This window comes from Takifugu flavidus, chromosome 13, assembly GCF_003711565.1.
Source record: "Takifugu flavidus isolate HTHZ2018 chromosome 13, ASM371156v2, whole genome shotgun sequence".
Classification (NCBI taxonomy): domain Eukaryota; kingdom Metazoa; phylum Chordata; class Actinopteri; order Tetraodontiformes; family Tetraodontidae; genus Takifugu; species Takifugu flavidus.
In genome coordinates, this window is record NC_079532.1 from 10,319,463 (window position 1) to 10,346,629 (window position 27,167).

Below are 27,167 nucleotides of genomic sequence, written 5' to 3' on the forward strand. Positions count from 1 at the left end.
CACCTGGCCGATGGTCTCAACACGCCCACTGAGGGTTTTCTCCCAGTGCATGATGGGAGATGTTGGCGCTGGGCTCCGTCACCACCAAGAGCTCGATCGGACCTCTGGAACCACAGACCGACGTGTGTCCAACAACCGGATCAGGCTCCTTCCTCCAGTCTGTGTGTGTGTGTGTGTGTGTGTGTGTAAATTAAACACCAACAACGTGGCCTAATCGTGATCGTGCTGTTGGAGGTGATGCGCTCAGATCCGGGCTGCTGGTGGATCGGAGCGCCGCTGGGACGCTAACGGAATCGTGCGGCTAATCTGAAGGTTTCCCTTCGATCCGGACACGATGTCTGACGACAGCGGCGGTCCTGGTGGAGCTGAAGCTGCAGGTGAAGAGCTGCACGAGCGCTGGAGAGGCAGCGTTAGCCTCAAGAGGAACCGCCTGAACAAGCTAGCAACACGCTGCCCAAACCACGAAGGCCATGAAAATAACCCAAATTATCATTTGGATCAACTCATTGAGACGTTGCCGTGGCAACAACCTTTTCTGATGACCATCAGCACATTGGCAAGTGCCCACTCTGAAGGTCCTGGTCCTCAATAACGAACTAGCGACACATGTGGTGAATGCTACGCTAGCTTTGGTGAAACATGGTCGGCACACAGGTGGGTGTGGTCGGGCTGTGTTTTCACTTCCTGTTGTTGATCCACGAGACCTCGATGTCCTCATTGACATCCTGTCCTGGACAGTCCTCCGCTCCTCTTGGTTATTAGCATCTCCGCTAGCACGGTCGTCGTGTCCAAACACGCTCCTGGAGACACGTAACCATGGAGACAGAACAAAAGTTCTTGCGCTCCACTGCTAACCTTGTCCTCGTCCACCCACGTCTACTGAGCTGGTCTGGTTCTGGTCTGGTTCTGGTCTGGTCTGGATCAGCAGCTCATCCTATTCAGCTCAGGGCTGGTCTTCATGTAGCTGTGCTAAGCTAATGTGGCCCAGGGCCACGTGCGTGACGCACGAGCGGTTCCTACGCAGCAGACGGAGACGGAACCGCAGCAGACGGGGCGGAGGCGTGAGATGTCCTCGGCTGCCAGGGACCACACGGAGGACGGGTTGGACCCTTTGTGACGTTCTCCTCAGGCGGACATGATGGACGCCTTGATTCTGGCTCTCACACAGGCTCCACACGTGTCGGGGTGACGCTAGCGCAGCTGCTACGTGTTTTTACCGTGACCTCAGAACCGAAGGGTTCCTCTTGGCACAGGAAGTCCTCGTCTGGGACAGAGTGTCCCACGAGTGTCCCACGCCTGCCTCACCCATGTGACCCAGCTTCGCCACAGCTTAGCCCACGCTAGCACCTTGGTGCTAACATCTGCTAAGCTTGGCGCTCCACCGCAGCAGCATCAAAGGCTGCGTGCTGGTGCGGCCCGGCGGCTCTTTGTTTCTGGGCTCTTCTTCGTCGTTGCTATGGAAACGTCTCAGCACGCCGAGCGATGCCGCTGAGCTCCGGAGGAACGTTCACACTCCGAACTTTTCCTTCACAGCAGCACTCGATGAAGCTCTTTCAAAGGTTCTTTATTGACCTTTCATGCAGAGTAAGAGACCACAGATCAAAGGAACAAAGGAAAGAACCAGTTACAGCAGTTAGCCACCAGCTAGCTGCGACTGTCACACACACATCAAAGCAAAATGACCTCATGCAGCCCATCATTGATGACGATGATGAACTTTTCATCAAATCAGGACATTTCTATTCGTATTTACTCAAATTTACCATCAAATAAAAACGTTTTTGTTGCTTTTTTAAGTTTTGGGTGAATTTTTATGAAATCCTGTCGGAGTTCAAATGTGCAGAATGTTTTGATGATATGACATCAAAGATAATTGAAGATAATTGACCTCACAGCACAAAGACATCAAAGCCACTTCAAAAGCACAATGGTCCAAAAAAGACGTAGCTTCAGTAGCTTCATTAGCTTCAGTAGCTTCAGTAGCTTCATTAGCTTCAGTAGCTTCAGAAGCTTCATTAGCTTCAGTAGCTTCATTAGCTTCAGAAGCTTCAGTAGCTTCAGTAGCTTTTTTAATTTTATTAGCTTCAGTAGCTGTGTCGTCAATTCATGGCAAATACATTGTTAATACACAGGTTTATATTATTACATCTGTTATTACTAGTGAATTAACCACCAGTCTCCTAAAGGGTGGAGCTAATATGCTAATATGCTAACAGCAGCATCACAACTAATGAACATTTAAGGTGCTCGTGGACTGTTGAACTCTTACGGAGGGAAACATTTCTGTCCCTCAGTCTGTCCCTCAGTCTGTCCTCAGTCTGTCCCTCAGTCTGTCCTCAGTCTGTCCATCAGTCTGTCCCTCAGTCTGTCCCTCAGTCTGTCCATCAGTCTGTCCTCAGTCTGTCTCTCAGTCTGTCCATCAGTCTGTCCATCAGTCTGTCCCTCAGTCTGTCCCTCAGTCTATCCATCAGTCTGTCCCTCAGTCTGTCCATCAGTCTGTCCCTCAGTCTGTTCCTCAGTCTGTCCTCAGTCTGTCCCTCAGTCTGTCCATCAGTCTGTCCCTCACTCTGTCCATCAGTCTGTTCCTCAGTCTGTCCCTCAGTCTGTCTCTCAGTCTGTCCTCAGTCTGTCCCTCAGTCTGTCTCTCAGTCTGTCCCTCAGTCTGTCCCTCAGTCTGTCCCTCAGTCTGTCCATCAGTCTGTCCATCAGTCTGTCCCTCAGTCTGTCCATCAGTCTGTCCCTCAGTCTGTCCCTCAGTCTGTCTCTCAGTCTGTCCATCAGTCTGTCCCTCAGTCTGTCCCTCAGTCTGTCATCAGTCTGTCCATCAGTCTGTCCTCACTCTGTCCATCAGTCTGTCTCTCACTCTGTCCATCAGTCTGTCCCTCAGTCTGTCCCTCAGTCTGTCCATCAGTCTGTCCCTCAGTCTGTCCTCAGTCTGTCCCTCAGTCTGTCCCTCAGTCTGTCCCTCAGTCTGTCCCTCAGTCTGTCTCTCAGTCTGTCCCTCAGTCTGTCCTCAGTCTGTCTTCATCACCATCACAACTGACACCAACACATCCAGATGGACAGAGTCCACGGAGAGGAGGCGGTGTGGGGGTGGGGACAGTGATAATTAGCGTTAGCTTCACAGCTAAAGACACTGCTAGCATGGCTAGCGTGAGCTCCTATTTCTAACAGGTTCTTCCCAGTCCGGAGAACCTGAGCGGCACCACTAAACTGTGGGCGAAGAAGCTACGGGGGTCTTCTGAGACGGACGGTCCTCAGGTTGTCCCACCTCCCGATGGGTTCTACCGTCCTCCCCTGGACTCAGATCTGCCCCGGCGCCCTGAATCTGCCCCCTCGGCTTCGCTGTTGCCCCCGGAGCAGCACTGACGGCGGGCTGGACCACCGACAGCGTCCTCAACAGCCCCTCCGTGCGCCTGCAGCGGTAGAGCTGCCGAAAGGCCGAGCGGAACTTCTGAGACATGAGGTTGTAGATGAGCGGGTTGATGGCGCTGTTGGCGTAGATGCAGGTGCGGCAGAAGAGCAGCACCCAGGCGTCCAGGTAGGGCGCCGGCAGGAAGGAGTTGATCAGCACCAGCGTGCGGTAGGGCATCCACAGCAGGGCGAAGAGGACCACCACCACCGCCAGCATCTTCGTCACCTGGGAGACACGCAAGAGTCACCTGTGCACAAACGTCCTCTCGCTAGCACGCTAGCACGGCTAACGCGCTAACAGAAACACCACTGTGTCTGTTGGGGGTCAGGCTGGACTCTCTGGAACCCTCCAGACCCTTGTGATCGTACCAGACAATAAAGAAAGACCTCATCCCCTCCAGTGCACGTGCACGTGCACGAGCCTGTCATGAGTGATGGCGCCCCCACTGGGTCGGGACCGGAGCCCTTTGGATCGGCTCCGGTCCCGACCCAGTCTGGCTGTCCCCCTGCATGGTTCCTCCCAATGAGCTGCGGTCAGTTACCGATGCTAATATCTGCTAGCATGGAGCCGTGTCCCGGTCACTGACCATTAATAGACGAGGACACAGACAGCAGCGCCGCGGCGTCTGTTTCCTTGTGCAGAAGACACCCTCATTACACCTTCGACCCCTCCGCCCCATCGCCATGGTAACGCCATCTCTGAACCCCCAGACGGCGGAGACAGGACAGCTTAGCGATGAACCTGTATCAGTTAGCGTGTCTGTGCCCCCCCAGGAAGGGACAAACGAAGCGCAGCACGTTGACGCAGGTTGGGGTCAGGGCAGGAACACACACAGCCAGAACCAGGGCGGGGGCGCCGCCGCTGCAACGTCAACGTGGCTAGCACAGCAGCACTGGAAGGTTAGCCTAGCGTAGCCTTGTGCAGCAGTCTCAGCCCCTCCCCCAGTGTGAGAGCGCTGAGGGTCAGAGGGTCAGAGCAGCTCGTGGGAATCATCATTAGCATCAAGCTAATCTGGAGCAGCCCCCCCCCCCCGACCACCTTGTTCCCCTCATCATCCATCAGCCTAATTTCACCTCGTTAGATGAAGTTATGGCCTAATTACGTCTGCGCCAGGAGGCAACAGGTGCACCAGTGTTCATCACCTCCACCCAGCCACCACCCCAGGCATCTGGACAGTCTGCTTTGTTTCCATGGAGACGCTGAGCTGTCTCTGGGATGCACCTGACTTCGTAGCATGTGGTTCACCTGTGCTGGCTCAGCCACAGGTGTAACTCTCTGTTAACTCCTGTTGAAAATGTAAAATAACTATCTTTTTATGTTCTGTAGGAGCCCAGATGGCGCCGGTTCCTCAAACCCCTGAGGAAGATCGTTGGAAGCTTCTAAAGTCCAAGTGAGGCCACAAATCTCTGGATTTGGGCTGTTGCCATAGTAACGACTCCAGTCATTACACCCACGTCTCAGTTATTACAACGACTCCCTCATTAACGTTGTTGGACTTGTGTTTATTTTATGTCAGGTTCCCAGTTTCTGGGAACTCTTTTGCAGGGTTTCTCCTGCAGGGGGCGTGGTGGAGCCACGACCATCGGTAATCAAGCCACCTATTTATGGACTGTTCTCACGGTGGCCAGCGTTACACATTAATTAACACATTAATAACACATTAATTAACACATTAATAACACATTAATAACACATTAATTAACACATTAATTGTCCCTCAGCCGTCTGAGTCGTCTCCGTGTGACCAAACTACCACAGTAACGACAACAACGAAGGGGACACAGACGGCTCACACCTGTCTCCTGGAGGACGGTCCACGACCCGCCCTCCCCCCCTCTCTGGCGTCCCGGCGGCTCCGCCCCATCGTGGAGGTGCTGGTGTCGGGGTGGCTGGGCAGGGGGCTGCACACAAACAGGTGAGACACAGGTGAAGCACACGAGCTCCAGCTTCTGTAGAGCATGTGAGAGCGCCACAGCTCAGGTGCATCACACCTCTGGGGTCCACAGCAGGTGAGAGTCCGGATCAATCTGCTTCACTTTCAAGTTTCTCTGTGAAAATCTCGTGTTTCCACGTTTGAGCGGCAGCAGCGGCCTGGCCACCAGGGGGCGCCACAGAGCCGCTCAGGTGTGGGGCCATGGAGGCGTGGTGGTTCTGTTCCCGCCTCCCTCCAGGGACCAGCTGTTATGGCCACACCCACAGGGCGGCCCACCCTCTCGGTCGGACCCCTGATGATGTCACGAGGCGTCCCAGGGCAGCTTCCTGCCAATGCCCCCCCCCCCCCCTCTGTTTCTGTGTTTGAAGCCCTCCAGCCCTAATGTGGGTGAAACACTCACAACTGCCCCCTCTGCCCAGTCATGGACGGACCTCCTGCCCCGGGGCAGCAAGAACCCATCTGGGTCCAGAAAGGGTCCCCCCCCCCTCCCCTCCTCTCCTCCCCTCCTCTCCTCTCCTCTCCTCTCCTCTCCTCTCCTCTCCTCTCCTCTCCTCTCCTCTCCTCTCCTCTCCTCCCCTCTCCTCCTCTCCTCTCCTCTCCTCTCCTCTCCTCTCCCCCTCCTCCTCTCCTCTCCTCTCCTCTCCTCCCCTCTCCTCCTCTCCTCTCTCCTCTCCTCTCCTCTCCTCTCCTCTCCTCTCCTCTCCTCTCCTCTCCTCTCCTCTCCTCTCCTCTCCTCTCCTCTCCTCTCCTCTTGTTGCTAGGCAACCCCTGCTCCAACCTGATGCTTCTCTGACTCTAAAGAAGCTTTTTCAAGGTTGCTGTGAAATAACTTTACTGCCACCAACGAGTTCAACTCACGTTTCCATGGCAACCTGTTGTGGAATATAAAAGTTCTAATGACTTTAGTGTGTGTGTGTGTGTGTGTGTGTGTGTGTGTGTGTGGTGTGTGTGTGTGTGTGTGTGTGTGAGACACTCATTAATCTCTCTCAGTGCTTCAGTTTGTTCTCCCATTTCCTCCTTTGACCTCATGAACCTTTGATCTCTTTGATCTGATGAGGTGAACATCTGAAGGTCTCATGTCTCACACCTGCCCACACCCATCTCACACCCGTCTCACACCTGTCTCACACCCGTCTCACACCTGCCCACACCCATCTCACACCCGTCTCACACCTGTCTCACACCCGTCTCACACCTGCCCACACCCGTCTCACACCCGTCTCACACCCGTCTCACACCCGTCTCACACCTGTCCCACACCTGTCTCACACCCGTCTCACACCTGCCCACACCTGCCCACACCTGTCTCACACCCGTCTCACACCTGTGCCACACCCATCTCACACCTGTCCCACACCTGCCCACACCTGCCCACACCCGTCTCACACCTGCCCATACCTGCCCCACACCCGTCTCACACCTGTCCACACCTGTCCCACACCTGTCTCACACCTGCCCACACCCGTCTCACACCCGTCCCACACCCGTCCCACACCCGTCTCACACCTGCCCCACACCCGTCCCACACCCGTCCCACACCCTTCTCACACCTGCCCCACACCCGTCTCACACCCGTCTCACACCCGTCTCACACCCGTCTCACACCCGTCCCACACCTGCCCACGCCCGTCTCACACCCGTCCCACACCCGTCTCACACCTGTCCACACCCGTCTCACACCCGTCCCACACCTGTCCACACCTGTCCCACACCGTCTCACACCTGTCCCACACCTGTCTCCTGACCTGAGGTAGAGGATCCTGGCGATCAGAGCGTAGAGCACGATGGCGAGCAGCAGCGGGAGGACGTAGAAGATGGTGAAGTCAAAGAGGTAGATGGGCAGGTAGAGCTCCCGCTTCACCCTGTAGCCACACTGCAGGAGTCCAGCCTGGCTCACCTGAGAACACAGGTGACTCTGGAGCGTCTGTGGTCAAACACCTGACAACATCACGCAGGTCTCACCTGGATGTCCACCAGGAACAACCACAGCATGCAGTAGAGGCAGGTGCAGCTCCAGAGCCCAGCAAGGATTCGCTTGGCCCGCGACACCGTGCACACGGCCTGAGCCCTGATGGGGTGGCAGATGGCGATGTACCTGGGCAGGTGACAGGAAGTAGGTGGCAGGAAGCAGGTGGCAGGAAGCAGGTGACAGGAAGCAGGTGGCAGGAAGTAGGTGGCAGGAGGCAGGTGACAGGAAGTAGGTGACAGGAAGCAGGTGGAAGGAAGCAGGTGACAGGAAGCAGGTGATGGGAAGCAGGTGATGGGAAGCAGGTGACAGGAAGCAGGTGGCAGGAAGTAGGTGACAGGAAGCAGGTGACAGGAAGTAGGTGGCAGGAAGCAGGTGGCAGGAAGCAGGTGGAAGGAAGCAGGTGGCAGGAAGCAGGTGGCAGGAAGCATCTATCCATCCATCATCCATTCATCCATCCATCCATCATCCATCATCCATCCACTCATCCATCCATCCATCCACCCATCATCCATCATCCATCCATCCACCATCATCCATCATCCATCCATCCACCCATCATCCATCCATCCATCATCCACTCATCCATCCATCATCCATCCATCCATCCATCATCCATCATCCATCATCCATCCATCATCCATCATCCATCCATCCATCCATCCATCATCCATTCATCCATCCACCCATCATCCATCCATCCACCATCATCCATCCATCCATCCATCCACCCATCATCCATCCATCCATCCATCCATCCACCATCATCCATCCATCCATCATCCATCCACCCATCATCCATCCATCCATCCATCATCCACCCATCATCCATCCATCCATCCATCATCCATCCATCCACCCACCATCAGGTCCCGTCTCACCTCTCCACTGTGAAGGCCGTGATGGAGCAGGAGGAGACGTTGATGCCCAGGTACTGCAGGTAGGTGATCCCCAGACATCCAGCGTGTCCAAAGATCCATGTTCCCGTCAGGCTGTCCGACACGTTTGGTAGCCCCGCCGCCACCAGCACCGTCAGGTCCGCTACGGCCAGACTGACCAAGTAACAGTTTGTGGGTGTCCTCATGTGGCGGGTGGTGAGGACAACGAGGACCACCATGACGTTGCCCACGATGCCCACACCACAGACCAGCAGGACCAGGAACACTGACACCGTCTTGTACTCCAGAGACTGGGACACGGAGCTGCTGGGACTCAGAGAGACGTTGGCCGGAGTCTCGTTTCTGGAGCTCTCGTTGAAGGACATACCTGCTGATGGAACGTCTTCTCACCCGTCACCTGCTTGGCTGACAGCTGTGTTTTACATTGTTAGCGTGCGATTAGCCTCGGCTACACCGAGGACAGGTCCGCGTCCTCTGTCCTCTCTGCTGTCTTCGCCTCGCGGGACATCAGCGCTCCAGCGTGGCCTCCGCTGACTCACCTAGAACCAGAAAATATTTCACCTCCCGTCCCAAACTGAAACCAGGACGGCAGCTGCTTCGTCTACGTTGCAGGTGCAACTATTCCTGGCAACATGGTTGTCAGGCCAGAGCCAGGGCATGAGTGGGAGGGGCTAAAGGAGCCTCGGACTGGACGCCACACCGACGTCATGATGGTCAGCGCCGATCCGACCCGCCTGCACATGTTCCTCTCAGCTAACGATAGCAGAGAAACTAATTAACGGCCTGTGAGGGCGCCACAGCCCCGCCGGCGGCGCAGCCCCCCCCCCCCCCCCCCCCCCCCCCCCCCCCCCCCAGAGGGCGGCTCTCATAAATTGAGGTGGACGTGAAGCAAAAAGTAATTTCACTTTTTCCTCTGCTGCATCACCCAGACTTCAGTCGGGCTGCTGCTGCACATCTGTCCGCCGTCGTGCTGCCTGGACCGCCCTCGTTGTCATGAGAACAAGTGGCAGAAGTTCTGGTCATGTCAACAGAACCCTGATGGACACGCGTGTACCTGCGTCCCTGGCTGCCTGGACAGCGTCCTCAGGAACTACTGCCTGGGGGGACGTTCTGAGGTGGCGGCACCCATCGCTGGCCTGTTCCAGATGTTCTCTGGAGTCTTGGTCAGATTAGCACCTATGGAAACAGATGTGGACTCCTGTTGGGCCGAGCAGCGCCGATAAATAAACAATAAATAATCAATTTAAAAAAGCATTTAAATGCGTGCATGTGAAGACAGCAATAATAATATAAAGTAAACGCCAACTGTGCAGATATGAATATTATCAAACTTAAGTTGTGCTGTAACTGGAATATTATCGTGTAATAACGGTGGTAATAACGGTGGTAATAACGGTGCGTAATCACAGGTGAGGCGCTTTACCTTCCGCACGGGTGCGTCGCGTGGTCCTTCTCCAGCAGCAGAACCTGCTCCCCGCCGCTTGGCTCGGGTCTGACACGCAACAGCGACGCGTCAAGCTCACGCACACGAAGCCGGAAACGGCGGCCGCGCCTTCAGAGTAAAAGCACCGACCCAGAACAGACGGAAGTTGACGGTGTTGGGTTTCACCGCGTCGCTGCCGCTCCTGCTAGCTTTAGTAGCCACGTGGCTAACGGTCGGTCAGGTGTGAAGCAATAAAATCCGCGCTAAAATGGACCCGTTTGTCCTATTGTGCGTCGGTTTGTCCTCGTCCACGGCTTTAGGACCGCCCCTGACACGAGTTCAGGCTGGAAGAGGACTTTTATTTTGAAATTTGCCTGGCCTGACCCAGGGTCAGTGACACCCCCTAATCGATCCTCTTGAGTATGAATCTTTAATACTGGAACAGCCTCTCAGAGCCGTGGCGCTTCCGGTCATCAATGAAGAAACAACAAATGGCGAAAATATCTTCAGAAATCGTCACTTCCACGACTCACGTCATTAAACTCAAGAAATTAATTCATAAAACAGTCAAAGTAGAAGTTTTCCCGAAACACCAACACTCACGCGAGGACCAGAAATGGGAACACATATTTGCCGCCATCTAGCGGCCCACCGGCGGAAGTGACTCATGCGCCAACCTGGGTTAGGGGCGTCACTTCCTGTTTAGGGCAATAATATCCCTTAATTTATCTGTTCATGTTGAGTTTAATGGATTTCAGTGCCGTAAAACTGCAGCTCACAGGAGAATAAACACTTTTGTAGCCCACATTTACAAGAGAAAAGCAGCTTTTTTACATTTCATCTCTCTTAAATTCACCCCGTCGCTCTCAAAGTGACAGAAGTGGGAAATATGTTTCTCTTTTACACATCGTTTGTCCACAGCGTGAGTCCTGCTGGGAGGACACGCTAGCGTCCAGGTCTTGGATGAGCCAGCTCAGCTTTTCTACACTTCCCCCGTGAGCTTCCTGTTCTGTCAGCGGTGACAGAACCTGGACGGGCCGGACAACAGACTCGAGTGTTGGGTTTGTCAGGGGTTTTTCTTTAGCTTCAGGTCAAGCTCATTCACTGGTGCTGGTAGTGGTTCACATTTAAAAAAGGCCAAGACTAAAACGCTACAGAACACAAAAGCTGAGACTACTGCTAGCTTTCCAACAAAAGCTGGACCACCGCTGGGGTAACTGTTGGAAACGGGCAGGAAATGATTCAGACGGGTCAGAACATAAGGCAGGTGATGATGAGCAGGGCCAGAGACAGGAGGCTGCCTCCTGGCCCAGTCCGCTCATGACGCACAGATGTGCCGCTCCAGGGACGCGCACCTGCGGTTGGGAACCCTAATGAGACCTGCGGATTCCACAGACGCTCCGCGGGGGCCACAGGGGCCCATGTGTTCTGACGGGTAGAGCTGATGGTTCCGGTGTTGTGACGCTGAGTAAGAACCCAATCAGAGACTTCCGGGACAGCGATCCGGGCCAAGACGCTCCGCCTTCTCTGAGCTGCTCTTCGCTCGGCAGCTTTGAAGTTTGTTATTCGGTTCGGGTCTCGGTTTCGATCCATCTCCGAACATCTTCAGGAGTGACGCAATAGCAGCGAACATGGTGGTGAATTCGGTGCACTGGTTCCGCAAAGGGTTGCGGCTGCACGATAATCCGGCCCTACAGGAGGCCCTGAACGGAGCCGACTCCCTGCGCTGCATCTACATCCTGGACCCCTGGTTCGCTGGAGCCGCGAATGTGGGGATCAACCGATGGAGGTTCGTGAGTGGACGTGGGTTCGGACACGAGCAGCACTTTAATTTGGGCTTTGTGATTGTGTAGCGCTGGGAGTCGGGGCTTTGGCCTCCCTCCTGCCGCTAGCTGGAAGCTAACCGCTAGAAGCTAACAGCTGGAAGCTGACAGCTGGAAGCTAACCGCTAGAAGCTAACCGCTAGACGCTAACCGCTAGAAGCTAACAGCTGGAAGCTAACCGCTAGAAGCTAACCGCTAGAAGCTAACCGCTAGCACAAAATGGAGCGTCTGCTGCAGTCAACAAAGGATCATTTTAAATAAATGGATCATTGATCAATAAAGGAATCGCCTTTATTCAGCTGCGTTTATCTTATTTAGATTAGTGAAACATATATATTTTTTTAAATAACCTATTTAATTATGAATAAATAATATTTATATACTTATATATTTAATAATTACTACATATTCTCATCTAAACTCCCGTGAAGGCAAAAATGGTTAAAAAATGGACCGTGTCTTTTAAATCTTAATTCAGACCAAAGGTTCAAAGGCTTCGGCATCATTGATGTTGTGATTCAGCTTTGATCTCCTGGATGACGGCGGCTTTGATGATGGGCTGATATCGGTTCTGCTCCATAAACCAACAGAGCGTGTGTGTGGGCGTGCATGTGGGCGTGCGTGTGGGCGTGTGTGTGCGTGCGTGTGCATGTGGGCGTGCAGGTTCCTGCTGGAGGCCCTGGAGGACCTGGACTGCAGCCTGAGGAAGCTGAGCTCCAGGCTGCTGGTGGTCCGAGGACAGCCCACCGACGTGTTTCCGAGGCTGCTGAAGGTCGGTGCCCGGCGTTCCGCCGCGTTGCGACCGTGCGCGACCGTGCGCGCTCCTGCCGCCGCCGCTCGCTCACGCGCTCCGTGTGCTCCCGCAGGACTGGAAGGTGACCAGACTGACCTTCGAGTTCGACCCCGAGCCGTACGGGAAGGAGCGGGACGGCGCCATCATCAAGCTGGCTCAGCAGTTCGGGGTGGAGACCATCGTTCGGAACTCTCACACACTTTACAACCTGGACAGGTGAGGCGGGCCGGCGTGCGCTGCCACGTGCACGGAGGCCACGGAGGCCACGCTGGTGACGGCGACCCTCTGTGTCTGTGCTGAGTTCCTCTGTGTCTGTGGTTCCAGGATCATCGAGGTGAACAACAACAGTCCTCCTCTGACCTTCAAGCGCTTCCAGACCATCGTGAGCCGGCTGGAGCTGCCCCGGAGGCCCCTGCCCACCGTCACCCAGCACCAGATCCACAAGTGTGGCGCCAAGATGGCCGACAACCAGGAGCAGCTGTACAGCATCCCCTCGCTGGAGGAGCTAGGTAGGCCTCGCCGGCGGCGTGCTGGGGAGGAGCGGCGCCGCCCAGCTCACACGTCCGCTCTTGCCTGTGTCCAGGGTTCCGGACTGAAGGTCTCCCTCCAGCGGTGTGGCGAGGAGGAGAGTCCGAAGCCTTGGAGAGGCTCCACAAACACCTGGATAAGAAGGTAGAACCTGGCCCCTCTTCCTCTTGGACCTGGCCGCTCCCCGCCCGCTCCGGCTCACCTGTGTCTTGGTGTCGCCGCAGGTGTGGGTGGCCAACCTGGAGCACAGCCGGGTCAGCACCTGCTCCCTGTACGCCAGTCCGGCGGGCCTGAGCCCGTACCTGCGCTTCGGCTGCCTGTCCTGCCGGGTCCTGTACTACAACCTGAGGGAGCTCTACGTGAAGGTACCGGTCCGCTGCCCCGTGAGCCGCTGAGACCTGCGTGATGTTCTGACCCGTCTGACCCGTCTGACCCGCAGCTGCGTAAAGGCTGCAGCCCGCCGCCGTCGCTCTTCGGGCAGCTGCTGTGGAGGGAGTTCTTCTACACGGCCGCCACCAACAACCCCAACTTCGACCGCATGGAGGGGAACCCCATCTGTGTGCAGGTGGGCGCCGCCGCCTCGGCCCGGCTCGCCGCCGCCGCCGTCACCTAACCGCTGCTTCTGTGGTCGACCCGTCTCCAGATCCCCTGGGACCAGAACCCGGAGGCTTTGGCCAAGTGGGCCGAGGGCCACACGGGCTTCCCCTGGATCGACGCCATCATGACCCAGCTGAGACAGGAGGGCTGGATCCACCACCAGGCCCGCCGGGCCGTGGCCTGTTTCCTGACCCGGGGAGACCTGTGGATCAGCTGGGAGTGCGGCATGAAGGTAGGCGGCGCCGTCCGGGTCGGGCCGGCGGTGCCGACCCGCTGAGAACGTTTGTGAGAACGTTGGTGCTCCCGCAGGTGTTCGAGGAGCTCCTGCTGGACGCCGACTGGAGCGTGAACGCCGGCAGCTGGATGTGGCTCTCCTGCAGCGCCTTCTTCCAGCAGTTCTTCAAGTGCTACTGTCCCGTTGGGTTCGGGAGGAGAACCGACCCGTCGGGAGACTACATCAGGTGAGCCCGCGCGTCCCCGCCCGAGCAAAGGGAGGGGCGTCCTCACGCCGCCCCTCCTGGTCTCCGCAGGCGCTACATCCCCATCCTGAAGGATTACCCAAACCGGTACATCTACGAGCCCTGGAACGCCCCGGAGGCGGTCCAGAAGGCGGCCAACTGCGTGGTGGGCGTGGACTACCCCCGACCCATGATCAACCACGCCGAGGGCAGCAGACTCAACATCGAGAGGATGAAGCAGGTCTACCAGCAGCTGTCCCACTACAGGGGCCTCAGTAAGTCCGCAGCCTCCTTCAGGTCCGTCTCCGTCCCCCCGGGACGCTCACCTGTGTCCTCCTGGCAGGCCTGCTCGCATCGGTCCCGACGATCCAGGAGGAGGCGGAGCCACCGATGACGGACGAGTTCCAGAACAGCAGCGGTCCTGGTAGGGGGGCGGGCTCAGGTACCGCTGAGGTGAAAGGTTCCGCTTGACCCGTGTCCTCTTCCCTCTAGACTCTCCTCCCAGACCCGCGCACGGCGCCGCGCTCCCCGATTCCTCCACCGTCTGCGTGTCCTCTTCCTGCGTCCCTCATTCGGTCCTGGGGGACACGACCCCGACGCGGTCCTCGTTGACCCAGAGTCTGTCGGCCAGATCAAAGCCGGCGTCTCTGTCCTCAGGTCCGTCCACCGTCCCGGTCTCCTCCGCCACCCAGACCTCGTCTCTGGGACACCGGAGGAAAGGCCTCGGCCGCAAGGTCCGCCGCCACCACCGAGCCCGGGGCCGGCCCGGCGCCACCAGGGACGGAGACAGGAAGTCAGGGAGGGAGGAGAGGATGGAGGAAGACGCCGAGCAGGAAGAAGATCGGATGGAGGCCGAGGCGGCGGCCAACAAGTAGAGGTGACCCCCAGCAGGTCCCGTCAGCACGGCGGGTCCCCCTCCAGGGTCCTGCACGTGTCCTCACGCTGCTCTCTGGCTCCTCTTGCAGGACGCAGGTGGAACCTTCAGATACGCACGTGAAGATCGAGGGAGGCGGGTCCGGACAGGCCTTCTGGATCAGGACCAGGATCCCTGTGCTGGTGTCTCTTCGTAGGAACGGTCGCCACGATCATACCGACGCTTTTCAATCCCTTGAGGGCTCCGACGCTCGGATGCTCCTCGGACCTCCACGCTGACCCGCTGTAGGCGTCGGCTTTGGTTCCGAGTCACTCCGAGCAAAGATTCTGCTTTAATCCCGTCCAAGCTGAGAGCAGCAGCCATGGAACCGATGTTTGAACGTGTGGGACAGGGGTTCTGATGCTGGCACACATGTCCAAGATGTCCAAGATGTCCAAGATGTCCAGACCTTCAGATGGAAAAGCAGAAATAACCCTTCTGGTTCTGGCCGCTAGAGGGCGGCAGACGCGGATTGACCGCCCCTTTGTTCAGTCCTGGGGGGGCAGCAGCAGTGGAACCAGCGCTGGGTGCCGGTTCCCCAGCAGGGGGTCCAACTGGTGGCGCTGGGAGCTGCTGCAGCTCATCGCTGCACATTTGTGTCTCTGCATAAAATCTTTCTGTCAGAGTTTGTTTCTTTCTCGTCAGTTAGCTAATTATTGCTAATCCTTGGTAGCATCCCTTTCCTCTCTGATCATCTCTGAAGGATGTGTGTAATACAACAGGGAATATTTGCTGATTGTTCTATGCTAACGTGCTAAAGGTTGTTCTATGCTAACGTGCTAAAGGTCAGGGGTCAGTCCTGTAACGGCGCCGCTAACGGGAGCAGCTGGACATTTGGACACAACATCAGAAAAAGCTCCCAAACCAACTTGGGCCATTCGAGGCGGTGGTCTGGACGCGCTCCCGTTAGCCGACATGCTCATTTTGTTGAATTTGTTTATTTCACATTTGATCTCATTTGTAATAAAACCCAGAGGATTTAATTAAAACTGCTCCAGTCACGTGCACATGTGCTTCATCCGTCTCTTCACGCCACAGATGGACTGATGATGTCATGGCTGGTTGTGATTGGCTGGCTCTGCCCTCTCTCTCTCTCCCCCCAATGTCTCTCGATCGTCCCTCTGTCTTCCTCTGTTCCTGCCAGGAAGTTGACGATGATGTCACGCCCCAGCCAGCCAATAATGACGCAGGAAGGGGGGGGGGTGGAGCTGAGCGATGCTGAGGAGGACGGAGGGGAGACCTTGTCGGAGCCGTGGAGCTCCTGCGCTGCTTTAATCAGGGAGGAAGAAGCCGATCCTGTCAGATGAGGATCCACCCGGCATCATGGACAAACACCGACCCAAGAGGCCCACCAGCCTGGACCTGTTCCCACGGCGACAGACTCAGACTGGCTCACAGGTAGGAGGCTGGGAGGGTCCAGCAGAATCCTCCATCATCTCCATGGGTGGATCCCCTGTGGTTCTGGGATTAGGAAGCATCACTACATGGTTAGCATTAGCTACCGGCTGCTACTAAATATGCTGTTGATGTTTCCTGATGCTGCGAGTGTTGCAGGTGCCGATTGGTGCCTTGCTCAAGGACATTTGGACTGTAGCATCTGGTGGGATTCACAGAAGTGGGGGAATCGGGCATCAGCCATGTTGGTGGTGAAAGTGCTGAGCTGTATGATGCTGCTAGCCCCACAGCTACGCTAGCGCGCTCTCCTCTGTGCTATCGCTTTAAATGAGCTGCATCCTGTTTACGTGTCAGAGCGCATCATCATCATCACCATCACCACCATCATCATCATCATCGTCGGTGTGTCAGAGCATCCACAACCCCCCCGGAGCTCCTTCACCTGCTTCACAAGATGGTGGACTGGTGCTTGGATCCCTGCTAGGTCCTCAAAACAAGACACAACTGTTGACCTTCCAGTTAGCTTCCGTCAGCAGTTAGCTTCCGTCAGCAGTTAGCTTCCTGGTGAAGCTGCCTCGTGCTAATGTGGTTTGGCTTACCTGCTTTATTTTAGTTGGCTGGGAGTTTTTAGGAGTTTGAGGATGCCGAGTCTTCCTCACCTGTCCATTAGCTAGCTTGATGCTAGCATGAGGATCAGAGCAGCTTCCTGACAGGAGCCAACCGCCGCGTCACCTCTGACCACGTCTGTGAGCACAATCAGTTGCCAGATTTACATCTATGTGTTGACACGAGCGCTAGCACGTACAGGTGCTAACTTGTAGCGTGTGGCTAGCGGGCCAGGAAGTTCTCGCACTGAACTAATAACTAACAATTATTTGACTCACTCACTTTGACATCGTTTCCACCAGAGTGACTCTTCAGGATGAGACGTTCGGGCCTTCAAGCCTGCCGTTAGCATCCTGTTGGACGCCGCGGCTCAGCCCACCAGGTCTCGTTGTCCCCACGGTGGACATGAGGAACGAGCAGCAGTTGTAGCCCCAGGACCTCCTGGTCTGGAGGTGTCTCAGCCGATTAGATCTTTAAGGTCAAAGGTCAAACTAGCGTGTTGTGCTTTGGAGAAGGATCCCAGTGATGCGGGAAACCTTTGACCTTTGAACCCCCCAGATCGTTGTCTGAATGAAAGCGCCTGTGGAGCAGAGCTAATACAGGCTAAAGCTACGGCTAAAGGAGGCGGAGCTGCGCAGGAACGCGCTCAGTTACCTTCGTAACATTTCATTCGTTAAAATAAAAACGTCACTTGTGTCAAACTGAGCTTCATGTTGCCTTCATTGGGACACATTAGCGAAATGCTAAGCTAATTTGATCTTCGCAGGAGGTTCACTCCCGGTTGTGTGGGCGTGAGCCTCCGGCCCAGAAGCTCCTGCTGGGTCCTGACGGACCACCGACCTGAGGAGCAGTGATGGAGGACTTCTGCTTACACTGTGTTCCTCCTGCTGAGTTGGACCAGGAACCGTCCCAGGAACCTCCTCCTTGGTCTGATGGAGCTTCCCAGAGTTTGTCATGTGTGCAGAACATGTTGGTGTGTTCGCTCGGGTCCTGACAGCTGCTCCAGGATCTGCCTGAGCTGGGGGGAGGAAGCTTGTCTCTTCTAGATGTTTCTCATGTTTTGGGCTGAACCACAACCGCAGGTTCCAGGGTGAGGAAACATCTCCTCGCTGCCTCTCAGTCTGCTTGTGTCTCTGTGATTGTCCAGGACTCCATCAACAACAACTCTTTAGGCAAGAAGGACAGCTGGAAGGCGTCGCCACAGATCACAGGTAGGCAGAACTTCTGGACCTCCTGGACCTCCTGGACCTCCTGGACCGGCCCAACCACCCCAGAACGAAACCACCCAGGACCTTTGCTCCAGTCCTGTAAAGACTTTGATAATCCACCATAATCTGATGCTTAAACCTCTTGTGTGTCAGGTGACGGGAAACCGCCGGCCAAGGCCGAAGACAAAGTCCGACACGTGACGCGGCGCCCGGCCCCCAAACCGCCCGCCAATGGCGCCAACGGCAGAACCGGCGCCTCAGACGCACGTGTGCGGACACGGGAGAAACCGCCACCGCCGGCCACGAACCCTCCGTCCTCCGGCACAGCCAGGACCCAAAGGAGAGCCGGAGCAGGAGGAGCCGTCCCGGCAAGAGGGGGGGGGAGAGGAGGGACGGCGGCGAGGGAGGGGGACGTGAGACGGAAGGACGGGGCGGCAGGAAGGGAGGACAGAAAAGGAGGACGACTGTGCGAGGAGTTCAAGACCAGGGACAAAGACAGGAGTGGACATTCAAGGCTGAGGGAAGCCAACGGACCCAAGAGCCGCGGAGCCGACGGGAAAGGGGGCGCTAAAGGGGCCCACAGAGGGGGGGGGGCAGAGGGCAAATAACCCGGCCTGCAGCCAGGAGGTCTACCTGACCGCCATGGTGGTCCCGCGCACCCCCGTAGCACCCAGGAACCAGGACAAGACCCAAACCCAAGGTGAGCGTCCAGAGGCTCGGAGCAGGTAGAGCCCAGGCAGGTGGTTCTAGGTGGGGGGGTGGTCTGGCTCTGGCAGGTGGTTCTAGGTGGGGGGGTGGTCTGGCTCGGGCAGGTGGTTCTAGGTGGGGGGGTGGTCTGGCTCTGGCAGGTGGTTCTAGATGGGGGGGTGGTCTGGCTCGGGCAGGTGGTTCTAGGTGGGGGGATGGTCTGGCTCTGGCAGGTGGTTCTAGGTGGGGGGGTGGTCTGGCTCTGGCAGGTGGTTCTAGATGGGGGGGTGGTCTGGCTCTGGCAGGTGGTACTAGGTGGGGGGGTGGTCTGGCTCTGGCAGGTGGTTCTAGATGGGGGGGTGGTCTGGCTCTGGCAGGTGGTTCTAGGTGGGGGGGTGGTCTGCCCTGACGTGACCCACGTTCCTCTCTCAGCTGCTCTCCTTGTCTCCTGTCCTCAGGTCAGAACCACGACAGGCCCCCGGACAGTGTGCCAGCGCTCTCCAGGTCCAGCAGCGAAGGAGGGTCCAACAGGATGTCCCTGGGCTCAGACACAGAAGGGCCCCCACCAGGGCCCCCGCAGCCAGGCGGGCCCCACCCCCTGAACCCCGACATCACAGAAGAGGAGGGCGAGGGCGACCCCACACCCTGCGCCGTCTTCCAGACGGGTCCAAGCCGCCGTCCCCTGGAGGACGGAGAGACGCAGATGGACTCTACCAAGTCAGAGGTGGACGCAGGGGGGGGGGTCGGCGCTGAGGTGGTGGAGGGCTCCGGCGCCGGGTGGGGGGCGGAGGCCGGGCAGGGGGGGGCCACCAGCCAGTCGGCAGCAGGGCTGTGCTACGATGCCGTCAAGTACACCCTGGTGGTGGACGAGCACGCCCGGCTGGAGCTGGTCAGCCTCAAGGACTGTTTCCATGGTTACCCCAACAAGCACAACGAGGACAGCGACACGGAGACGGTTTATCAGTCGGCCAACGAGGAGGAGGACCCGGAGTACGAGGAGGAGAGGAGGAGGGAGGAGGAGGTGAAGAGGAGGAGGGAGGAGGAGGTGAAGAGGAGGAGGGAGGAGGAGGTGAAGAGGAGGAGGGAGGTGGTGGCCCGGGTCTGCAAACAGCCCAAGATGACCTCAACCTCGGCCTCGGCCTCGGAGGACGACGAGTCCAGAGGAGGGAGAGCGTACCGGAGCAGGAAGTTCCTCAATCTGTTCGCCAAAGGGAGCGGCCAGTACAGCGCCGCCGGTCGGTACCGTAGAGGCCCGTCTGTTAGCGTCTGTTAGCGTCTGTTAGCGTCTGTAGCGTCTGTCTGTAGCCTTTAGCAGGTCCTGAGCTTCTGACTGTGCTTCGTGTCCCCCAGGAGCCGGTTCCTTTGGCTTGTTCTCCTGCGTGCTGGATGGAGCCGAGCGGCAGCAGAGCCACCGGGCCGTCTACAGGTGGCTACGCTAACGCGTGCTAACGCGTGCTAACACGTCGACCGCTCGCAACAACGGCTGCTCCTGTCTTCTCCAGGTTTGTCCCTCGACACGAGGACGAGCTGTACCTGGAGATAGACGACCCGGTGCTGATCATGGACCAGTCGGAGGACCTGTGGTGCCACGGCTACAACATGAGGAGCGGCTCCACCGGCATCTTCCCGGCCTTCTACACGGTGGAGGTGACCCAGGAGCCGAACCCAGGTGAGACAGGCTGAAACTGGAAGGAACCCTGGTGGACGGCCTCTGAAGTTCCTCTCTTCTGCTCTTCTGTCTCAGCCCTGAAAGAAGGTTGGACAGAACAGTTCCTGGTGCGGTTCCTGGGCTCGGTCCAGGTCCCCGTCCACAAAGGCAACAGTGTGCTTTGTGCCGCCATGCAGAAGGTAGACGAGAACCTCCTGGACCTTCCAACCTTTTCCTTTGAAACCAGGTTTCTCTGCTTCTTTAACCCAAACAGCTGCTCCATGAGACCAGCAACGGTTCTGAGCAAGGCCGGCACCGTTGCTCTGGTTCTGTCAGAACCTCCAGAGGTCACAGCAGCTTCTGCTTTGGTGCTTTGATCTTCTGAAGCTTTCATTCTTGGCCCCGTCACAAAAAGGACTTTTAGGATGGAAATTTACAGCTGTGGGGGGAAATATTACGGTTCTAGAGAGACCAGCTGTCCAGCAGGACCAGGAGGTCCAAATGGGCCCCTGAGGTGAGGCGCAGCTGAAGGCCAAAGCCCTGTGACACGTGAGCACCTCAGGATCGTTCTAGTCGGTCTCTCCTCTCAGAACCTTTTTGACCCGTCTGGTCAGAGGTGAGTACTGGAGCCTAGAGAGGACGGAGCCACACACGTGCCTGCTGGACCCGTCAGAACCAGCCCCGGGGTTAATCTCCAGCCTAATCCTCCTCAGAAAGCTCGGGAGCTTTAGCGTGTGGAGAAATGTTCTTTGATCTGCTGAGTCAGTAATGTGGTCCGTGTGGTCCAGGTGGTCGGGAACCGGCAGCTGTCCAGCCAGCCCCCCTCCGCCTGCGTGCTGGAGGTCAGCGTGAGGGGCGTGAAGATCAGCGTGCAGGACCGGTGCCACTCGGCTCACAGGGTAGGACGTGCTGAACAGAACCGCCTAGCATCAGGCTAGCATCAGGCTAGCATCAGGCTAGCATCAGGCTAGCATCAGAAGTGTGGAGTCATGGTGGTTAAACTGGACCTGTGTGTGTGTGGTGTGTGTGTGTGTGCGTGTGTGTGTGTGTGTGTGTGCGTGCGTGTGTGTGCGTGCGTGTGTGTCTCAGGGCGACCAGTGCTTCCACTTCTTTCACCTGAAGAACATCTCCTTCTGCGGCTGCCACCCGAAACACAGCAAGTGAGTTAGAACGCTAACACCCCAACGCTAGCGCTAGCGCTAACGCTAATGCTAACCTCCACCGTAGGTACTTTGGGTTCATCACCAAGCATCCCGAGCAGCAGCGCTTCGCCTGCCACGTGATGGTGTCGGAGACGACGCTGAGTCCCCTGGCGGAGTCTGTCGGGTGAGCGTGACCCTGGTCCAGGGTCCAGTGGCCCCTTTGCTCTGGGAACATCTGATCTGTGCATGTGGGGCCTCGTCACGGGGGGGCCAAAGTCCAAATTAGCTGTTTGACTTTAGCCGTCAATGACACGCAGAAAAAGCGTTAGCGCTAGCAATAAAGCAGGCTCCCCGACGGCCCCCCAGGTAGCAGCGGGACCAGAGGGGCCACTGGACACACACAATAACCCCGTCACCAAAGCTAAAGTTGTTAGCGCGCCGCCGCTGTTGGCCGCGCCCGCTAAGGTAACTGAACCTGTGCTCTGGCGTTCCGCAGGAGGGCGTTCCAGCAGTATTACAGAGAACACGTGGGCGTCTTCTGTCCCACGGAGGACATCTTCATCGAGTGATCCCGTCCCCCTCTGGGTGCTGGACTCTGCTGGACAGACCGGACCACGTGTCGTCGTTTGCATGGCGGCTGCTCATTTAGCGTCCCACGTATGTTCTGTACATGTCACATGACCCCAGTATCTGATATTAATGTTTTATGGGCTGGACGTGCGTGTAAATCGTTAGTGTAAATCAATGTCGGCTTCATCTAAAGACGGAACGTGATGGTGTTGGTGTTAGCATTGCTAGCTCTCCCTGAGCACCTGAGCATCACGTCTTTAAACCTTCACACTGACGGAGGACAACCTAGCAAAGCCGCGTCCTTATTCCTCTGCACACTGAAGGACGGCGGATCCCAGCGGACTGGAAGGAGCCTCATTCATCACCTCGCTGCTCCGCGTTCTCCTCGCTCGGCTGCGTTGGGTTGTCGGGACGTCAAAAACAGGCCCCGGCGACGCTGTGCAATCTAGCATGTGGAGGGACGCCGTGTCCGTCTGTCCCCCTGCAGCTCGCGCTTCCTCAGGTCACCTGCTCCAGGCCGTGGCTGCACAGGTGCCACCTTCAACCCCCCCCAGCCTTAAACGGGGCGCTGCATCTTTATTCCGACCACTAGATGGCGCCAGATCGTAACCTAAGCCTTCACGGCTGCTGCACTCAGATCTTCTCGAGCCTCCTGGACAGATTCCAGAGAAGGTGAAATGGTTTCACTATCGCCTAGCATCACTGTTAGCATCCTGCTAACATCATGGGAGGCAGTAGCATCTAGCGGCTAACGCCCAGCTAATTTGACCGTTCAGATCCAGATTCAGCCAATCAGAAGCCAGGCTGGGCCACAGGCTGGAGGAGGTGACGTGGGGGCGGAGCCGAGATGCTGTAGGTCTGGACAACAGTGCCTCTTTTATTGAGTTGTAACGACAGCGCGTCCACCCACAGATCGATCGCGCTCGCACACTTCAGACGTTCTGACAAAAGATGGTGGGTGAAACGTTTCATTCTGGCATGATGTAAAGAGTCCAATAAACAGAACCAGTCTCCGGCTGGGACCCGTGCGTGCGTGGCCTTTCTTTGAGCACGATGAGGCGGAAATATCAGCCTCCGCCGGTCCTGGACCGGTCCGGCCCACTGGGGAGATGTTCCTGGACCGGACCGGACCGGACCTCACCCACCACCTGGGACGGTGCTAATGAGCACGGTGACGATGGTGAGGAGGTCCAGTGGTGAGGACGGTCAGTGAGGAGGTCCAGTGAGGAGGACGGTCCAGTGAGGAGGACGGTCCAGTGAGGAGGACGGTCCAGTGAGGAGGACGGTCCAGTGAGGAGGACGGTCCAGTCAGGTCATTGATACAGCACCAGTTAGCAGCAAACCCCCCCCCCACCCCCCACCCCCCCAACATCCCAGTCCAGAAGCAGCCAAACTGGCTGGACATCGACCTGCAGCGCCGTCCTCTCACATGACCCGTCCTGTCACATGACCCTTCCTGTCACATGACCCGTCCTGTCACGTGACCCGTCCTGGACTAACAAATGTCCCAAACACACAGGGGGTGAGGGCCCCCGCCATGCAGCAGGAGGCTCCTCAGTTCTCCGAGGAGTCCGTCTCTTCGGTGGAGCCGTCACTCTCCACCTCCATCCTCCTCCTGTGGTGGAGGTTCCTCCTGGGGGAGGCCTTCCTCTGCACCTCCTTCAGCCCCACAGCGCTGCCGCTGCCGCTGCTTCCTGGACTCACTGAGATCTGGGAGATCCTGGACACAGCAGGACGGGTGAGACGGGTGAGACCGCGGTGCCGAGACATGGAGGACAGCAATGAGGACTGCTGCTTACAGTTTCTCCAGTTCCTGGTCCATCTCCGGGTCCATGAGCAGCTCCGGCTTGCTGGGCAGCACCCCTGTGGGGAGACACGGTCAGGACGGTTCTGAGGGACATGTTTGGAGGGGGGGGATGATGAAGATGAGGAGGAGGAGGGGGGAGGATCTTTAACGTACCGACGCTCTGGTTGATGCCGTCATGTTTGGCCAGACTCATCAGGAAACTGTGGTAGGAAACGGTGTCAGTCTGCTCCAAGACTTCCAGCATACAGGATCTGGGAGGGTGACTGGAGGGAGGGAGGGAGGGAGGGAGGGACAGAGGGAGGGAGGGAGAGAGGGAGAGAGGGAGAGAGGGAGGGAGGGAGGGAGGAGAGAGGGAGGGAGGGAGGGAGGGAAGGAGAGAGGGAGGGAAGGAGAGAGGGAGGGAGGGAGGGAAGGAGAGAGGGAGGGAGGGAGGGAGGGAGAGGGAGGGAGGGAGAGAGGGAGGGAGGGAGGGAGGGAGGGAGAGAGGGAGGGAGGGAGGGAGGGAGGGAGGGAGAGAGGGAGGGAGAGGGAGAGAGGGAGAGAGGGAGGGAGAGAGGGAGAGAGGGAGGAGAGGGAGGGAGGAGAGAGGGAGAGAGGGAGGGAGGGAGAGAGGGAGAGGAGAGAGGGAGGGATGGAGGGAGGGAGGGAGAGAGGGAGAGAGAGGGAGGGAGAGGGAGGGAGAGAGGAGGGAGGGAGAGGGAGGGAGGGAGAGAGAGAGGGAGGGAGGAGAGAGGGAGGGAGAGGAGGGAGGGAGAGAGGAGGGAGGGAGGGAGGGAGGGAGGGAGGGAGGGACAGAGGGAGGGAGGGAGGGAGGGAGGGAGAGGGAGAGAGGGAGGGAGGGAGGGAGGGAGGGAGGGAGAGGAGGGAGGGAGGGAGAGGGGAGAGAGGGAGGGAGGAGGGAGAGAGGGAGGGGAGAGAGGGAGGGAGGGAGACGAGAGGGAGGGAGGGAGGGAGGGGGAGGGAGGGAGAGGAGGGAGGGAGAGAGGGAGAGAGGGAGGGAGGGAGAGAGGGAGAGAGGGAGGGAGAGAGGGAGGAGAGAGGGAGAGAGGGAGGGAAGGAGAGGGGAGAGAGAGAGAGAGGGAGGGAGGGAGAGAGGAGAGAGGGAGGGAGGGAGGGAGGGAGAGGGAGAGAGGGAGGGAGGAGGGAGGGAGGGAGGGAGAGGGAGGGAGGAGAGAGGGAGGGAGAGAGGGAAGGAGAGAGGGAGGGAAGGAAGAGAGGGGAGGGAGGGAGGGAGGGAGGAGAGGGAGGGAGGGAGAGAGGGAGAGAGGGAGGGAGGGAGAAGAGGGAGGGAGGGAGAGAGAGGAGGGGAGGAGGAGGGAGAGAGGGAGAGAGGGAGGGAGGGAGGGAGGGACAGAGGGAGGGAGGGAGGGAGGGAGAGGGGAGAGAGGGAGAGAGGGAGGGAGGGAGAGGAGGGGAGGAGGAGGGAGGGAGAGGGGGAGGGAGGGAGGGACAGAGGGACGGAGGGAGGGAGGGAGGGAGGGTAGATACATATTGAAGCGCGTCGCCTCTAAGTAAAGTAATCACTGCAGACATCAAACCTTCCTCACATGGTTTTTTAGCGGTTTATTATTGAGGTAAACCATTAACGTAGCCGTTGCCTTGGTAACGACGCTGCTGTCTCACACCAGAGGACACGCAGCCACGTTCATCCTCACCTGAGCTGGAACCTCTCGCAGAGCTCGTCCAGACACTCAGCCAGCGCGGACGTCCCCGTCTCCGTCCCGTCTCCGTCCCCTCCTGCTGCTGACTCCTGTCATTGTCCAGCTCGGCCACAGGGGGCGACAGCTCCTCACAGCTGGACGTGGGGACCAGGACCGTGGTGGCGCTCTGGCCAGGGACCAGGTCCTTGTAGATCACCAGCACGCGGTCCAGGAACTCTGACCACACGTGGCAGCACACGTCAGGCTAGCATCAGGCTAGCATCAGGCTAGCATCAGGCTAGGGTTAGGGTCAGGCTAACATCAGGCTAACATCAGGCTAACATCAGGCTAGCATCAGGCTAGCATCAGACTAGCATCAGGCTAGCATCAGGCTAGCATCAGGCTAACATCAGGCTAACATCAGGCTAACGTCAGGCTAGCATCAGGCTAGCATCAGGCTAACATCAGGCTAACATCAGGCTAGCATCAGGCTAGGGTTAGGGTTAGGGTCAGGCTAGCATCAGGCTAACATCAGGGTTAGGGTCAGGCTAGCATCAGGCTAGCATCAGGCTAGCATCAGGCTGTGTGGTGCTGCACCCTGGTAGTAGAGCTGGAGCTGGAAGGCGTAAATGAAGTCGGAGAAAGACAGGAGACAATCGACGGCATCGTCCATCAGAACGATCCTGCAGACAGAACAGACCAGACTCCTGATATACGTGGTGGAGCGTCTGTGGAGCGTCTGTGGAGCGTCTGTGGTGCGTCTGTGGTGCGTCTGTGGTGCGTCTGTGGCGCGTCTGTGGTCCACTGACCTGGCTGCGCTCTGCACCACCTCCGCTGGGAAGTCTGGGCACAGCAGCTGCAGCAGGGAGCGGTACTCCAGGGGGGACAGCAGCTCTGTGGACAACAGCCAAGGTGAGGGTGGCCAGGTCCACAGCTACCCCCCCCACTGTCCTCCCCCCCCCCCCCCCCACACACACACACTGATGACGGGAGCGAGCGTGGAGCACGTGCACCTGTGCAGACGGAGACATCACCTCCACTCTTGCCGATCTGCCTGTAGCATCTCCAGAACATCCTGATGAACGAGGCTCTGTTGTGCGGAGTCGCCCGGATGTAGCCGAACTCCCTGAACAGGACGTGGTTCCCGTTCTTCACGCTGCTGAAACTGCGCGCACACACACACACACACAGAGGTGACACACACACACACAGAGGTGACACAGATGAGGCAGGAGGCTCAGTGTGTGCGTGCGTGTGCGTGCGTGTGCGAGACCTACTATTCTGCAAAGTAGCGCGTGAGCCCAAACTGTGTGTATTCTTGCTTGTGCTCCAGCAGCTGAGTCACAGCGTCACTCAGGTAAAATAGGACGCTGCTTTTGGCTGTGAGAAATTAACACACAATTCTGCCGTTTTTGAGTGGCTTTAAATCAAATCCTTGTCAGCGGGTTTCTATAAATCCCGATTGCCCACAATAATGAAGGCTGCGTCTAATGTCGGTAAATGCACAAAGGTCTATCTTACCGAGATATTCATCCGCCGATGTGAAGGTGAAGCGGCTCATTTTACTCCCCGTTAACGTCGCGTAAACCATCAACCAACGATGTGTCCGGCCGGTTCTGTCCCGGTTCTGAGCTGTGATGGCTGGATTTCTGTCTGCTCATGACAGCTTCAGCCCTCCCGACATGGTGGACACCTTGGCAACAGTGTTGTGAGTCA

At 57.5% G+C, this 27,167-nt stretch overlaps 4 protein-coding genes and 2 long non-coding RNA genes across 11 annotated transcripts; 2 read left to right on the forward strand and 4 right to left on the reverse strand.

Annotated features, from left to right (window-relative positions):
• Positions 1–1,548: 1,548 nt before the first annotated feature.
• On the reverse strand, positions 1,549–10,232 carry trhr2 (thyrotropin releasing hormone receptor 2). Of its 4 annotated transcripts, none has more exons than XM_057052691.1 (8): positions 9,637–10,232; positions 9,268–9,389; positions 8,196–8,752; positions 7,311–7,443; positions 7,094–7,263; positions 5,211–5,316; positions 2,864–3,640; positions 1,549–2,318 (listed from the first exon to the last, which is right to left on the reverse strand). In XM_057052691.1, exons 3-7 carry the CDS (start codon positions 8,576–8,578, stop codon positions 3,209–3,211), a joined length of 1,224 nt encoding a protein of 407 aa, XP_056908671.1. In that variant the 5' UTR covers positions 8,579–8,752; positions 9,268–9,389; positions 9,637–10,232; the 3' UTR covers positions 1,549–2,318; positions 2,864–3,208. The 4 variants fall into 4 exon arrangements, with proteins under 4 accessions (XP_056908671.1, XP_056908673.1, XP_056908670.1 ...); XM_057052693.1 differs by having other exon boundaries at positions 7,094–7,236; positions 9,268–9,411; XM_057052690.1 differs by having other exon boundaries at positions 9,268–9,411.
• A 740-nt stretch (positions 10,233–10,972) lies between these two features.
• Positions 10,973–15,749, forward strand: cry2 (cryptochrome circadian regulator 2). 2 transcript variants are annotated; one of them, XM_057052689.1, is made up of 13 exons: positions 10,973–11,425; positions 12,123–12,231; positions 12,326–12,468; positions 12,577–12,761; positions 12,836–12,924; positions 13,005–13,145; positions 13,220–13,345; positions 13,424–13,609; positions 13,687–13,838; positions 13,908–14,110; positions 14,179–14,259; positions 14,328–14,726; positions 14,801–15,749. In XM_057052689.1, the coding sequence occupies exons 1-12, from the start codon at positions 11,268–11,270 to the stop codon at positions 14,708–14,710; spliced, it is 1,956 nt and encodes a 651-aa protein (XP_056908669.1). In that variant the 5' UTR covers positions 10,973–11,267; the 3' UTR covers positions 14,711–14,726; positions 14,801–15,749. The 2 variants fall into 2 exon arrangements, with proteins under 2 accessions (XP_056908669.1, XP_056908667.1); XM_057052687.1 differs by having other exon boundaries at positions 10,976–11,425; positions 14,328–14,712.
• Positions 11,241–12,039, reverse strand: LOC130536625 (uncharacterized). The gene is made up of 2 exons (XR_008953413.1): positions 11,676–12,039; positions 11,241–11,633 (listed from the first exon to the last, which is right to left on the reverse strand). It is a non-coding gene; the product is annotated as an uncharacterized LOC130536625 (long non-coding RNA).
• A 44-nt stretch (positions 15,750–15,793) lies between the features above and the next one.
• Positions 15,794–23,026, forward strand: LOC130536621 (C-Jun-amino-terminal kinase-interacting protein 1-like). The gene is given in 12 exon segments (XM_057052686.1): positions 15,794–16,146; positions 17,897–17,960; positions 18,111–18,541; positions 18,543–18,657; positions 19,103–19,879; positions 19,995–20,070; positions 20,147–20,313; positions 20,389–20,492; positions 21,081–21,191; positions 21,382–21,452; positions 21,520–21,618; positions 21,931–23,026. Coding segments are annotated over 12 exon segments (2,163 nt in total). The 5' UTR covers positions 15,794–16,071; the 3' UTR covers positions 22,004–23,026.
• LOC130536626 (uncharacterized) lies at positions 16,493–17,181 on the reverse strand. 2 transcript variants are annotated; one of them, XR_008953415.1, is made up of 3 exons: positions 17,032–17,181; positions 16,743–16,887; positions 16,493–16,630 (listed from the first exon to the last, which is right to left on the reverse strand). It is a non-coding gene; the product is annotated as an uncharacterized LOC130536626 (long non-coding RNA). The 2 variants fall into 2 exon arrangements; XR_008953414.1 differs by having other exon boundaries at positions 16,513–16,647.
• On the reverse strand, positions 22,853–27,167 carry cstpp1 (centriolar satellite-associated tubulin polyglutamylase complex regulator 1). The gene is given in 10 exon segments (XM_057052694.1): positions 22,853–23,724; positions 23,804–23,867; positions 23,965–24,074; positions 25,467–25,537; positions 25,540–25,688; positions 26,049–26,134; positions 26,261–26,345; positions 26,486–26,616; positions 26,729–26,831; positions 26,973–27,167. Coding segments are annotated over 10 exon segments (1,035 nt in total). The 5' UTR covers positions 27,043–27,167; the 3' UTR covers positions 22,853–23,558.

Coding starts and splice junctions, on each gene's coding strand:
- trhr2 (XM_057052691.1), bottom strand. CDS start 8,578: ATGTCCTTCAACGAGAGCTCCAGAAACGAGACTCCGGCCAACGTCTCT. Junction 7,264..7,310: donor TGTTCCTGGTGGACATCCAG/GTGAGACCTGCG, acceptor CAGACGCTCCAG/AGTCACCTGTGTTCTCAGGT. Junction 3,641..5,210: donor GACCGTCCTCCAGGAGACAG/GTGTGAGCCGTC, acceptor CGTGTCTCCCAG/GTGACGAAGATGCTGGCGGT.
- cry2 (XM_057052689.1), top strand. CDS start 11,268: ATGGTGGTGAATTCGGTGCACTGGTTCCGCAAAGGGTTGCGGCTGCAC. Junction 12,232..12,325: donor TGTTTCCGAGGCTGCTGAAG/GTCGGTGCCCGG, acceptor GTGCTCCCGCAG/GACTGGAAGGTGACCAGACT. Junction 13,610..13,686: donor GCTGGGAGTGCGGCATGAAG/GTAGGCGGCGCC, acceptor GTGCTCCCGCAG/GTGTTCGAGGAGCTCCTGCT.